Source organism: Vulpes vulpes, chromosome 2 (genome assembly GCF_048418805.1).
Source record: "Vulpes vulpes isolate BD-2025 chromosome 2, VulVul3, whole genome shotgun sequence".
Taxonomy (NCBI): domain Eukaryota; kingdom Metazoa; phylum Chordata; class Mammalia; order Carnivora; family Canidae; genus Vulpes; species Vulpes vulpes.
In genome coordinates this window covers 103016802-103031895 of record NC_132781.1, presented here as the reverse complement: position 1 = coordinate 103031895, position 15094 = coordinate 103016802, and the positions used below count along the sequence as shown (strand labels likewise).

General features: G+C 37.9%; 1 protein-coding gene across 2 annotated transcripts in view; it reads left to right on the top strand.

The window, feature by feature from the left end:
- LOC140595956 (uncharacterized) overlaps positions 1-15094 on the top strand; it is a 180106-nt gene that overhangs the window by 76608 nt on the left and 88404 nt on the right. The window contains exons 13-16 of one of the 2 annotated variants that reach the window (XM_072742394.1): positions 3478-3547; positions 8712-8756; positions 11921-11975; positions 12091-12272. In XM_072742394.1, the coding sequence (XP_072598495.1) occupies positions 3478-3547; positions 8712-8756; positions 11921-11975; positions 12091-12272 (352 nt within the window). The remainder of the gene's footprint in view (positions 1-3477; positions 3548-8711; positions 8757-11920; positions 11976-12090; positions 12273-15094) is intronic. The other variant, XM_072742400.1, reaches the window with a different exon arrangement.

The window sequence follows — 15094 nt, the reverse complement described above, 5'->3', positions numbered from 1 at the left end:
GCCTTTCCTTGTTTTGGGAATCTGTGCCTTGGCAGGCTAAAGACTTAAACGTTGGAGAGTGCCACTGAGCCCTGCAGAGGAGTAATCCAGGAGTGGGAGCTCACAAAAAGAAAATATTAGGCAGTGTGTGGGGCAATAGAGGCACAGATATCAGGACTATTTTTATAGAAGTCTCTCTTCTTGGGTATCTGAGTGCCCTTGATGATTTTTAAGGTCTTGCTAGTTTATGTGGATGCAAATACGGCAGGACTTGTGAAACTTGGATTTTATAGTTTTTAATCTTTTAATCTCTTCAGGAATAGTATTCCCACTAATAACATATAAATTTGTTCTTTAACATCTGTAGATAGTTCCTTTTCAAAATTTAAGTATAGTTGACACAACGTTATGTTGGTTTCATGTGTACAACATAGTGATTCAGCAGGTCTATGTTGTTACCCCATGCTTACCACAAGTGTAGCTATCATGTGTTACTGCATATTGCTATTACAATACTATTGACTATATTCCCTATGCTGTACTTTTATCCCTGTGACTTACTATAACTGGAATGCTGAACTCCCACTTCCCTTCACCCATTTTTGTCTGTCCCCCACCCACTTCCCTTCCGGCAATACAGAATTCTCTGTACTTACGGGTCCGGTTCTGCTTTTTGGTTGTTTGTTCATTTGTTCTGCTTTTTCGATTCTACAAATAAATGAAATCATATAGTATTTGTCTATTTTGCTCTGACATATTTCACTTGGCTTAATACCCTCCAGGTAATCCACATTGTTGCAAATGGTAAGGTTTCATTCTTTTTTATGGCTGAGTAATATTGCTGTGTGTGTGTGTGTGTGTGTGTGTGTGTGTGTGTGTGTTATACATCTGTTGATGGACACGGGTTACTTTCATATCTTGGCTGTTGTAAATAATGCTGCAATAAACGTTGGGGTACATATGTCTTTTCAAATTAGTGTTTTCTTTTTTGGGGGGTAAGTAAGTACCCAGTAGTGGATTACTGGGTCATGTGGTATTTCTATTTGTACTTCTTCAAGGAAACTCCATTTTGTTTTTTACAGTGCCTACCCCATCACCAGCTCACGCGTATTCCTTATTCTCTGCATCCTCACCAATATTTTTGTGTGTGTGTTTTTTATTCTAGCCATTCTGACAGGTGGAAGGTGATAATTCATGGTGGTTAACTTTTGTTCAGTTAGCTGTCAGACATTTCAGAGAATTCCTTACCTGTCACACTTAGTAATGGGAACTAAAAATGGGCCTTTACTGGGCATTTCACAGGTTAGGAGAGGTGAAAGGAAAGTAGATAACTAAACCCTTTTTAAAAACAGAGGCCAAGGGGCCTCTGGCTGGCTCAGTCGGTTAAGCGACTGCCTTTGGCTTGGGTCATGATGTCAGGGTACTGAGATAGAGCCACATATAGGGCTCTCTGCTCAGCAGGGGCCCTGCTTCTTTCCCCTCCCTCCACCTGCCTCTCTGCCTACTGTGCTCTCGCTCTCTCTCAAATAAATAAATAAATGAATAAATAAATAAATAAATAAATAAATAAATAAATAACATCTTAAAAAAAATAACACAGAGGCCAAATTTTGAAAGACCTGCATTCTGAAAACATTGGTGAAAGCAATTGAGGATGACACAAAGATATGGAAAGAATTCCATCTCATAGATTGGAAGAGCACCTATTGTTAAACTGTGTATAGCACCCAAAGCAATCTACAAATTTAGTGCAATGCCTACTAAAATCCATCGACATGTTTCACAGAATTAGAGCAAACAACCCTAAATTTATATGGAACCACTGAAGACCTCAAATAGCCAAAGCAATATTGGAAAAAGAAAAACATAACTGGAGATATCTCTATGCTAGATTTCAAGTTATATTACAAAGCTGTAGTAATCAAAACAGCATAGTATTGGCATTAAATGGATACGAAAATCAGTAGAATAGTATAGAAAATCCAGAAATAAACTATAATGATATGGTTAATTAATCTTTGACAAAGGAAGAAAGAATATCCAATGGTTTGAAAAGGCAGTCTCTTCAATAAATGATGCTAGGAAAACTGAATGGGTATATAAAAGATTGAAACAGGACCACTTTCTTTCACCATTTACAAAAATAAATTCAAAATGGTTTAAAGATATAAATATATCACATGAAACCATTTTATCCTTGAAGAGAGCACAGACAATGATCTCTCTGGTATTAGCTGTAGCCAGGCTTGGTTTTTTTTTTTTTTTTTAATGTCTCCTGAGGCAAGAGCAATAAAAGCAAAATAAACTGTTGGGGCTACATCAAAATCAAAAGCTTTTGCAGTGAAGGAATCAATCCACAAAACTAAAAGGCAACCTTACAGAATGGGAGAAGACATTTGCATATGACATATCTGATAAAGGATAGTATAAGAATATAAAGAACTGATACATCTCAACACCCAAAACACAATCCAGGTCAAGAATGATCAGAATATATCAGACATTTTTCCAAAGAAGATGTCCAGTTGGCCAACAGACATATAAAATGATGATCAGCATCACACGTCATCAGGGAAATGCAAATCAAAACTACAATGAGATAGCGCTGCACACCTGTCAGAATGGCTAAAATCAAAACCACAAGAAACAAGTGTAGGTGAGGATGTGGAGAAAAAGGAACCCTGTTGCACTTTTGGTGGAAGTGCAAACTGGGACAGCCACCATGGGAAACCATATGGAGGTTCCTTAAAAAGTTAAAAACAGAACTACTAACAATCCAAGAGTTGCACTCCTGCGTATTTACCCAGATATGACAAACCCACCAATTCAAAGGGATGCATGCACCTCATGTTTTTACTACAGCATTATTTGAAATCGTCAGCCTAAGTGTGCTTGTTGATGGATTAGTGAATAAAAAGTGGTGTGTATATGTTTATATATATACACACACATATATATATATATACACACACACACCAATATACACACACACACAATGGAATATTCTTCAGCCATTGAAAAGAATGACATCTTGTCATTTGCACGGTGAGGGCTAGAGTGTATTACGCTAAGCAGTGTAAGTCAGAGAAAGACAAATATGATTTCACTCCTAAGTAACATGTAAGAAACAAAATAAAAATGAGCGAAGGAGACAGAAAAGATAGATTTACCAAGAAGAAGACTGCTATAGAGAACAAACTGATGGTTACCAGGGGGGATGTTGGTAGGAGGATGGGTGAAATAGGAGATGGGAATTAAGGAATGCACTAGTCATGATGAGCACTGGGTGATGTATGGAATTACCAAATCATTATATTGTATATATGAAACTAATGTAACACTGTATGTTAAGGATACTGGAATTAAAAGTAAAAGCTTAACCAAAACGAAGCTAAATTTTCGTATTTCAAGAAACTTCATTAATAAACAGCTGACCTTTTCCTCGATTTTTCTTTTAAAAAAATGAACTTGTCTTTGTTTTCTATTTTTGCTGTAAAGTCTTACCCGCAAAGCTGATACTGATGATTCAAGGCCTTCAAAACATGAAGACTTAAGTTCTGGTACCAAGGTAAAGTACTCTCTTGTAAAATTAATTTTCCTGCTCTGAGTTTAGTGTTGTGTATTATTTACTCTTAAAATACAAAGTGGCTTGCCTCCTGTCATTTTAAGTTTTTTTAACTTTTTTTTTTTTATTGGAGTTCAATTTGCCAACATTTAGCATAACACCCAATGCTCATACCGCCAAGTGACTCCCTCAGTGCCCATCACCCAGTCACCCCAACGCCCCCCACCTCCCTTTCCACTACCCCTTATTCATTTCCCAGAGTTAGGTGTCTCTCATATTCTGTCACTCTCACTGATATTTCCACTCATTTTTTCTCCTCTCCCTATATTCCCTTTCACTAATTCTTATATTCCCCAAATGAATGAGAACATATAATGTTTGTCCTTCTCAAATTGACTTATTTCAGTCAGCATAATACCCTCCAGCTCCATCCACGTCAAAGCAAATGGTGGGTATTTGTCATTTTTAATGGCTGAGTAATATTCCATTGTACACATAGACCACATCTTCTTTATCCATTCATCTTTCGATGGACACGGAGGCTCCTTCCACAGTTTGGCTATTGTGGACATTGCTGCTAGAAACATCGGGGTGCAGGTGTCCTGGCGTTTCACTGCATCTGTATCTTTGGGTAAATCCTCAGAAGTGCAATTGCTGGGTCATAGGGCAATTCTATTGTTAACTCTTTGAGGAACCTCCACACAGTTTTCCAGGGTGGCTGTTCCCGTTCAGATTGCTACCAATAGTGTAAGAGGGTTCCCCTTTCTCCACATCCTCTCCAAATTTGTTGTTTCCTGCCTTGTTAATTTTCCCCATTCTCACTGGTGGACAGTGATACCTCATTCTGGTTTGATTTGTATTTCCCTGATGGCCAGTGATGTGGAGCATTTTCTCATGTGCTTGTTGGACATGTCTGTGTCTTCCTCTGTGAAATTTCTGTTCATGTCTTTTGCCCATATCATGATTGGATTGTTTGTTTCTTTGCTGTTGAGTTTACTAAGTTCTTTATAGATCTTGGATACTAGCCCTTTATCTGATAGGTCATTTGCAAATACCTTCTCCCATTCTGTAGGTTGTTATGTTATGTCAAAAAGTGTGTTGCCTGTGTTCTCCTCTAGATTTCTGATGGATTCCTGTCTCACATTTAGATCTTTCATCCATTTCAAGTTTATCTTTGTGTATGGTGTAAAAAAGTGGTCCAGTTTCATTCTTCTGCATGTGGCTGTCCAATTTTCCCAGCACCATTTATTGAAGAGACTGTCTTTTTTCCAGTGGATAGTCTTTCCTGCTTTGTGGAATATTAGTTAACCGTAAGTTTGAGAGTCCACTTCCGGATTCTGCATTCTGTTCCATTGATCTATGTGTCTGTTTTTGTGCCAGTACCACACTGTCTTGATGACCACAGCTTTGTAGTACAAACTGAAATCTGGCATTGTGATGCCCCCAGGTCTGGTTTTCTTTTTTAATATTCCCCTAGCTAGGGATCCCTGGGTGGTGCAGCGGTTTGGCGCCTGCCTTTGGCCCAGGGCGCGATCCTGGAGACCCGGGATCGAATCCCACATCGGGCTCCCGGTGCATGGAGCCTGCTTCTCCCTCTGCCTGTGTCTCTGCCTCTCTCTCTCTCTCTGTGACTATCATAAAAAAAAAATATTCCCCTAGCTATTTGGGGTATTTTCTGATTCCACACAAATCTTAAGATGATTTGTTCCAACTCTCTGAAGAAGGTCCATAGTATGTTGATAGGGATTGCATTAAATGTGTAAATTGCCCTGGGTAGCATTGAAATTTTTCCAATCCATGAGCATGGCATATTTTTCCATCTCTTTGTGTCTTCCTCAATTTCCTTCAGAAGTGTTCTGTAGTTTTGAGGGTGGAGACACTTTACCTCTTTGGTTATGTATATTCCTAGGTATCTTATGCTTCTGGGTGCAATTGTAATTGAGATTGACTCCTTAATTTCTCTTTCTTCAGTCTCATTGTTCGTGTATAGAAATGCCCCTGATTTCTGGGCATTGACTTTATATCGTGCTACAATGCCGAATTGCTGTATGAGTTCTAGCAATCTTGGGGTGGAGTCTTTTGGGTTTTCTTTTTGTTTCTTTTTTCTAAAGATTTTATTTATTTATGAGATACAGTGAGAGAGAGAGGCAGAGACACAGGCAGAGGGAGAAGCAGGCTCCACGGAGGGAGCCCGACGGGGGACTCGATCCCGGGTCCCCAGGATCAGGTGCTGGGCCAAAGAAGGCGCTAAACCGCTGAGCCACCCAGGCTGCCCTCTTTTGGGTTTTCTATGCACAGTATCATGTCATCTGCAAAGAGGGAGAGTTTGACTTCCTCGTTGCCAGTTTGAATGAATGCCTTTTGTTTCTTTTTGTTGCCTGATTGCTGAGGCTAGGACTTCTAGTACTATGTTGAATAGCAGTGGTGAGAGTGGACATCCCTGTCTTGTTCCTGATCTTCGGGGACAGGCTCCCAGCGTTTCCCCATTGAGAACGATATTTACTGTGGGCTTTTCGTCGATGGCTTTTAAGATGCTGAGGAATGTTCCCTCTATCCCTACACCCTGAAGACTTTTGATCAGGAATGGATGCTGTATTTTGTCAAATGCTTTCTCTGCATCTATTGGGAGGATCATGTGGTTCTTGGTTTTTTCTCTTGCTGATATGATGAATTACATTGATTGCTTTAAGAGTGTTGACACAGCCTTGTATCCCGGGGATAAATCCCACTGGGTCATGGTGAATCATCTTCTTAATGTATTGTTGGATCCTGTTGGCTAGTATCTTGTTGAGAATTTTTGCGTCCGTGTTCATCAGGGCTATTGGTCTTTAATTCTCCTTTTTGGTGGGATCTGTGTCTGGTTTTGCAATTAAGGTGATGCTGGCATCATACAACGAGTTTGGAAGTGCTCCATCCCTTTCTATCTTTCATAACAGCTTTAGTGGAATAGGTGTGGTTTGTTCTTTAAATGTTTGATAGAATTCCCCTGGGAAGCCATCTAGCCTCGGACTTTTGTTTCTTGGTAGGTTTTTGATGACTCCTTCAGTTTCCTCCCTCGTTATTGGCCTGTTCATGTTTTCTATGCCTTCCTGTTGCAGTTTTGTAGTTTGTGGTTTTCCAGAAATGCACCCATTTCTTCTCGATTGCCTAATTTATTGGCGTAAAGCTGCTCATACTACGTTTTCAAAATCGTTTGTATTTCCTTGGTGTTGGAGGTGTTCCCTCCTCTCTCTCGTTCATGATTTTATTAATTTGAGTCTTCTCTCTCTTCTTTAAATAAGTTTGGTTAATGGTTTCTCTGTCTTATTAATTCTTTCAGAGAACCAACTCCTGGTTTTGTTGATGTGTTCCACAGTTCTTCTGGTCTCTGCCTCATTGAGTTCTGCTCGAATCTTTATTGTCTTCTTCTGCTGGGTGAAGGTTTCAGTTGCTGTTCCTTCTCCAGCCCCTTTAGGTGCAAGGTTAGCTTTTGTATTTGAATTCTTTCCGGTTTTGTGGCGGATGCTGCTGGTCTTGCGATGTATTTCCCCCTCAGGACTGCTTTTGCTGTATCCCAAAGATTTTGAACGGTTGTATCTTCATTCTCATTAGTGTCCAGGAATCTTTTTAATTCTTCTCTATTTTCCTGGTTGACCCTTTCATCGTTTAGCAGGATGGTCATTTCCTCTCACGTGTTTGAAATCCTTCCATATTTCTTCTTGTGGTTTAGTTCTAATTTCAAAGCATTATGGTCTGAAAATATGCAGGGGACAATCCCAGTCTTTTGGTATCAGTTAAGACCTGATTTGTGACCCAGTATGTGGCCTATTCTGGAGAAAGTTCCATGTGCACTTTAGAAGAATGTGTATTCAGTTGCGTCTGGATGTCAAGTTCTGTAAATATCTGTGAAATCCATCTGGTCCAGTGTATCATTTAAAGCACTTATTTCTTTGGAGATTTGTCCGTAGAAGACCCTTCGAGTGTAGAAAGCACTAGATTGAAGGCACCAAGTATATGTGTATTATTATCTAAGTATGTCCTAACTTTGGTTATTAATTTTTGTTATACTTGGCAGCTCCTGCATTTGGGGCATACATATTCATGATTGTTAGGTCCTCTTTTTGGAGAGATCCTTTATTATGATATAGTGTCCCTCTTCATCTCCTACTACCATCTTTGGGATAAAATTTAACTTATATGATGTCATTTTATGTTTGTAATGGAAGGTTGGTCAGTACATTTTAGAGACATATGGAAAGTTGAATTTTTTTTTTTTTACTTTGGTAAATCGGCAGAAAAAATAGGTAGGAACATATATAATGACAGCAAACTTTTATTGGGAAAAGCTTTCCCATGTTGGAGGGAACATGACATTTGGTCAGGGATCAGAATTCTTACTGTTGTGATTTTTAAATTATACTAACATTTAATTTATTGATTCATTTAATGAATTAATTTATTTATTGTTATCATGACTTTTATAATACTCATGCCTAACTGAAATCTTTAGTGGATCCAATTATTGTAGGTTTTTTTTCTTGGATACTTTTCTTTGTTGGACATTTTTTTTTTATCTTGTTAGCATATAGTTTTACCAAAGAGGACTCGGTTCTCTATTTCTATCCTTTTTGTTACATTTAAACTAAAATAATAGAAATTGTGGAAAATCAGGGATTGTTTCTCACAATTTATATTGCTATGGTATTCCACTGTGTTTTTGAAATTATTCCATTAAGAGTATAGTTAACACTCTTTATCTAAGTGAAGAATACAAGTATTGCCTAAAACAATAATCAGCTCTAGAAGGGAGGCTCTTCCTAACCCCATGGTAAAATGTCCATTCTCAGAATTCTTTTATAGTAAAGTGCTAAAAATATCTACTCATAGTCCTTGTGTCCGATGTTCAAATTTAAAATTTTAGATATTTTATAATTATTTACATATTCATTTTAAAGACCCTGCTTCATTATAAGGTAGTAGATTATGTTAGGAAACAGTCGTGCTTCTCCTGGAACACCTAAAATAATATCTTGCTTGGAAGAAGCAATTTAATATTTTTCGAATGTGAATAAGTGAGCAGACAGATGGAATTCTGTAAAATGGAATGTTATAAGTATTATGCATAATATGTCATAAATATATACATTTAAAAGTAAAGTTCAAATTTATATTTCCTTTTCCCATTTAGGATTTACAAGCTCAAGTGAATTATGTTGAGGAAATAAAGAAAAAAGTAAGAAAGAATGTTATGTTTTTTAGTATCCTTCAATTGTCAACTTAGAATTTTAGATAAAAATTCCTCACCTTTTGTTTTTTTAACCCCATCTATATTACATTAGATACAGGCTTTCAAGGTATACATTTCTTCTTAGAATTCTCATTACCAGTTCTTATTCCACATGGAAAGTTGATGTGTTTGAAACATTTCTTTTTCAATTTTTTTCTCTCTCTAGTGATAATTTATACCTTCCTGGTTGCGAGAGATGACCACTATCTGAAGAATTTACTTTATGGTGAAAAAAGTAAATTCTTACTTTTTAGATTTTATTTTTTATTTATGAGAGACACACACAGTGATGTGGGACTCGATCCCGAGACTCCAGGATCATGCCCTGAGCCGAATGCAGACACTCAACCACTGAGCCACCCAGGCATCCCAAAACTAAATTCCTTATTTACAATATTTATAAACAACTGTAGAGTAAGAAAAGTCAGTATTATTAGGGATATAGTATTAACAAAAGTCTCTTAATCTTTTTTCAATTACATTTTATAAATATATCTATTATATAAATGTTATATGTATATATAAAACAGGCGGCTGTTCATTGTATATTCCTCACTATACATACATACACACACACACACACACACACACACACACACACACACACAGAGTGAGGCCAGTGGAAAAAATGGTCAGGTTAGTATTATACTAATTAATAATTAATTAGTATTAACTAATAAGTTAATACTAACCTGACCATTTTTTCCACAGGCCTTTTTTAACTTACATTTTTCCCTGCCTTAAGCTCATGCTTGATTGGTCACATCTTATGTTTTACTTTTTTTCTTCTTCTTCCTGCGTTTTTTAAAGGTTTTATTTATTCATGACAGACACAGAGGGAGAGAGAGAGAGAGAGAGAGAGAGAGAGGTAGAGACACAGGCAGAGGGAGAAGCAGGCTCTATACAGGGAGCCTGACGTGGGACTCGATCCTGGGGCTCCAGGATCTCGCCCTGGGCCGAATGCAGACACTCAACCACTGAGCCACATGGCTGTCCCCCCTGCATTTTTTTGTACATGACTTTCCCGTACCCTAAGTTTTCCTTACATGGGGGAAAAAAACAAAACACGTTTCTTTAGTGTCTGTTCTTTCAGTCCATCTCTTTCTATGTTTATTGTCAATATTTTTGATTATGCCTTTCTGTTGTCTGTGTGTGTCTGTGGTTTTCATTCCTGAATCATTACCCCACAAGCCTTATTATTTTTCTCACTTTCCTGGAAGGAGCTGATGTTAGACAATCATTTGTCCTTAGCATTTTGACAAACAAAAGCAACTTAAACTGTTTGTAATGCCAACTTGCCCAAATCAATACTACTAAAAACTAAATTTTAATATTTTCTCTTATAAGAGATCGTCATGCAATTATAAATAATGCAAACACATTTAAAAAAATTTAAATATAATAAAATAATTAATTTTAAAAAATATTGTATTCATTTATTCATGAGAGAGGTAGAGACAGAGGCAGAGGGAGGAGAAGCGGGCTCCATGCAGGGAGCCTGATGTGGGACTCTGGGATCACACCCTGAGCCGAAGGCACATGCTCAACCACTGAGCCACACAGGCGTCCCAATAATGACATTTCTTATTGTCAGTTTTTTTTAAAGATTTTATTTATTTATTCATAGAGACAGAGAGAGAGGCAGAGACACAGGCAGAGGGAGAAGGAGGCATCATACAGAGAGCCTGATGTGGGACTCGATCCAGGGTCCCCAGGATCACGCGCTGGGCTGCAGGCGGTGCGAAACCGCTGCGCCACCAGGGCTGCCCTTATTGTTAGTTTTTTTAATTTAAATTACCTAGTGATAAATTTTTATTGTACGACATTTTGGTAAAGAAAGTATTTAAAAAAATTTTTTTAAGTTTTTTTATTTATTCATGATAGACATAGGGAGAGAGAGGCAGAGAGAGACACAGGCAGAGGGAGAAGCAGGCTCCATACAGGGAGCCTGACATGGGACTCGATCCCGGGTCTCCAGGAATCACACCCTGGGCCAAAGGCAGGCGCTAAACCACTGAGGTACCCAGGGATCCCCTTTTTAAAATTGTTTAATTCAAATTAATTAACATATAGCGTATTATTAGTTTCAGAGGTAGAATTCAGTGATCCATCAGTTGCATACATCACCCAGTGCTTCAAGGGCCCTCCTTAATGCCCATCACCCAATTACCCCATTGCCCAACCCTCTCCCCTCCAACAACCCTCAGTTTGTTTCCTGTGTTTAAGAGTCTCTTACGGTTTGTCTCTCTCTGATTTTTATCTTATTTTTCCCTCTCTTCTGCTATGCACCTCCATTTTGTTTCTTAAATTCCACATAGGATTGAAATCATATGGTATTTGTCTTTCTCTAACTTATTTCACTTAGTATAATACTCTTAAGTCCCATCTATGTTATTGCAAATGGCAAGATTTCATTCTTTAGGATGGCTGAGTAATATTCCATTGTATTTACACACACCGCATCTTCTTTATCCATTCATCTGTCAATGGGCATCTGGCTTTTTCTGTAGTTTGGCTATTGTGGTCATTGCTGCTTTAAACGTTGGGGTGCTGGTACCCTTTCAAATCACTATGTTTGTATCCTTTGGATAAATACTGAGTACTGCGATTGCTGGGTCATAGGATAGCTCTATTTTTTTCCCTAAATTTTTATTTACTTATGATAGTCACAGAGAGAGAGAGAGAGAGAGAGAGAGAGAGGCAGAGACATAGGCAGAGGGAGAAGCAGGCTCCATGCACCGGGAGCCCGACGTGGGATTCGATCCCGGGTCTCCAGGATCGCGCCCTAGGCCAAAGGCAGGCGCTAAACCGCTGCGCCACCCAGGGATCCCGGATAGCTCTATTTTTATTTAACTTTTTGAGGAAGACTTTGTATACTAATCAGGGGTAAGAAAAGTAACATTTTGGGACTATTAAATCTCTTATAATCTTCACCTCCATGAGAAAATGTAGGTTAGTAAATGGCGGAACTGAGATTTGAATCTATATTTGAATGATCTCCAAAACCTGTGTTCTTTTTGTAATGGTGTTCATTTGGTAATGGTGAATATTACAATTGTTTTTACGAAATGTGATACTTGTAATTCTGAAAACTATCAATTTTTTTCTAGACTGTCCCGAAACTAAACTTAAGAAAGCTAATGGCTGCTTTTCAGCGACCCAAGAGTAAGCTATTTGAAGATTTGTGTTATTCACTGAGTTTTGTCCATTTTTGTGTTATTTAGTAATTCATAGTTACAGATATCTTCATGTACTCTTTACTTTGTTTTTCACTAAATAGGAGCAAAATGTGATCTTGTGAGCCAAGAAGATAGACCTTTATTTGCTGACAACAATTTTGCAAGGGAAGATAAGACTGAAACTCTTTGTAAACCATCAGTCAGTGTCTCTGACTATTCTCCTCTTGCTTTTGTATCACCTGAAACTCCTCAAAAGTCTTTAGCAGTGCTTGGTGTTACAAAGGTAAGTTGTTTTGAACTTTGTCCCCCATGTTTTTTCACATACCATCCTCTTGATATCCTTATAATGAAAAGAATCTAAGGGAGAAATGGAAGCCCTCAAGAATATAAGAGAAAACAGTGGAATAACAACAGAGAAGTAAGTACTGGGTTGAGATTTATTATGGTTGGTGGGAGTAAACAAATCTTAGGTATGTCATTATGGAGGGAAAGAATTAGAAAGCAACTGGAAAGAATAGCTCGATGGATATGAAGATGAGGGAGGGGTTGTGGGGTAAGAATTCATTTAATAAGGATGAGATGAATGTAAAGATAGGAGAGTTTAGAGAGATTATTATTAAAAACACAGCAATAGTGAGGCTAAGGTAGAACAGATGCTGTATATTATAAAGTACGGTAGAAATTATTTTAAATGCAAGTTAATAAAAGGCAATACAAAAAATGCTCAGATTCTTCAGAATGACAGCTCGTTTTTATGAAGAACGGGAAGGAAATTTTATCCTTTTAAGTTTAATAAAGTATGATAGCCTATATTTAATTTAGCAAGAGTTGTGTTTATACATAGTGCAAAGTGAAGTCTGTTTTAAGCCGTAATCAGATTTATTATGAGTTTTGAATTTTGGCTGTTGTCTTTCTTGTGGTTTCTAATTAAACTTACTGTGTGGTATAATCTTGGTCGACTTTATATCTTTTGAGAATAGAGAGGACATAAACATTTTAGTTTTTTCATTAATTAAAACTGAATTTTTTTCTTAGGTAAGTGAGGTTCTTAATCTCTATCCATTAAATGAAAAAAATAAATTTTAAGCTGCAAGATTCTTAAAAAATATAAAAACTATTTTCTGGATTCTGATGCATCTTTTTTTAAATATAAGCTTAGAATAGAGACACATGTCAAATGAATAAACTCATGATTTATCATTTTTTTATCAGATGATTTATCATTATAGAATCGTAAGGAAGGAAAAGTTGCCCGTAGAGTATACAATATTATTTCCAGAAGGATGATCTTTACTTTCTCAAAGATTCAAACAGTGGATACATTTTACGTTATCTCGGGAAGCTTTAGTCTTCATAGTTGTTATATTTCGTATTTTTTAATTTTGTATTTTATTTGTAATTTTTTTATTGGAGTTCAATTTGTCAACATATACCATAACACACAGTGCTCATCCTGCCAAGTGACCCCCTCAGTGCCCATCACCCACTCACCCCAACGCCCTGCCCGCTTCCCCTTCCACTACGCCTTGGTCTTTTCCCAAGGTTAGGTGTCTCTCATGTTTTGTCACTCTCACTGATATTTTCACTCAATTTATCTACTTTCCCTTTATTCCCTTTCACTAATTTTTACATTCCCCAAATGAATGCGACCATATAATGTTTGTCCTTTAAAGACTGACACATTTCACTCAGCATAATACCCTCCAGGTCCCTCCACCTCAGAGCAAATGGTGGGTATTTGTCGTTTCTAATGGCTGAGTAATATTCCATTGTATACATAGACCACATCTTCTTTATCCATTCGTCTTTCGATGGACACCGAGGCTCCTTCCACAGTTAGTCTGTTGTGGACATTGCTGCAAGAGACGTTAGGGTGCGGGTGTCCTGGCATTTCACTGCATCTGTATCTTTGTGGTAATCCCCAACAGTGCAATTGCTGGGTCGTAGGACAAATCTATTGTTAACTCTTTGAGGAACCTCCACACAGTTCTCCAGAGTGGCTGTGCCAGTTCACATTCCCAGCAACAGTGCAAGAGGGTTCCCCTTTCTCCACGTCCTCTCCAAATTTGTTGTTTCCTGCCTTGTTGATTTTTGCCCATTCTCCCTGGTGGGAGGTGGTATCTCATTGTGGTTTTGATTTGTACTTCCCTGATGGCCAGTGATGCAGAGCATTTTCTCATGTGCTTGTTGGCCATGTCTGTGTCTTCCTCTGTGAGATTTCCATTCATGTATTTTGCCCATATCATGATTGGATTGTTTGTTTCTTTGAGTTTACTAAGTTCTTTATAGATCTTGGATACTAGCCCTTTATCTGATAGGTCATTTGCAAATACCTTCTCCCATTCTGTAGGTTGTTATGTTGACTGTTTCTTTTGCTGTGCAGAAGCTTCTTACCTTGATGAAGTCCCAATAATTCATTTTTGCTTTGGTTTCTCTTCCCTTCAGGGATGTATCTTGCAAGAAGTTGCTGTGGCCAAGTTCAACAAGTGTGTTGCCTGTGTTCTCCTCTAGGATTCTGATGGATTCCTGTCTCACATTTAGATCTTTCATCCATTTTGAGTTTTTCTTTGTGTATGGTGTAAGAGAATGGTCCAGTTTCATTCTTCTGCATGTGGCTGTCCAATTTTCCCAGCACCATTTATTGAAGAGACTCTCTTTTTTCCAGTGGATAGTCTTTCCTGCTTTGTCGACTATTATATGAGCATAGAGTAGAGGGGCCACTTCTGGATTCTCCATTCTGTTTCCATTGATCTGTGTGTCTGTATTTGTGCCAGTACCACACTGTCTTGATGACTACAGCTTTGTAGTACAACATGAAATCTGACATTGTGATGCCCCCAGCCGTGGTTTTCTTTTTTAATATTCCCCCTAGCTATTTGGGGTCTTTTCTGATTCCACAGAAATCTTAAGATGATTTGTTCCAACTTTGTGGAGAAAGTCCATATTATGTTGATAGGGATTGCATTAAGTGTGTAAATTGCCCTGGGCAACATTGACATTTTCCAAATATTCATTCTGCCAATCCATGAGCATGGTATATTTTTCCATCTCTTTGTGTCTTCTTCAGTTTCCTTCAGAAGTGTTCTGTAGTTTTGAGGGTAGAAA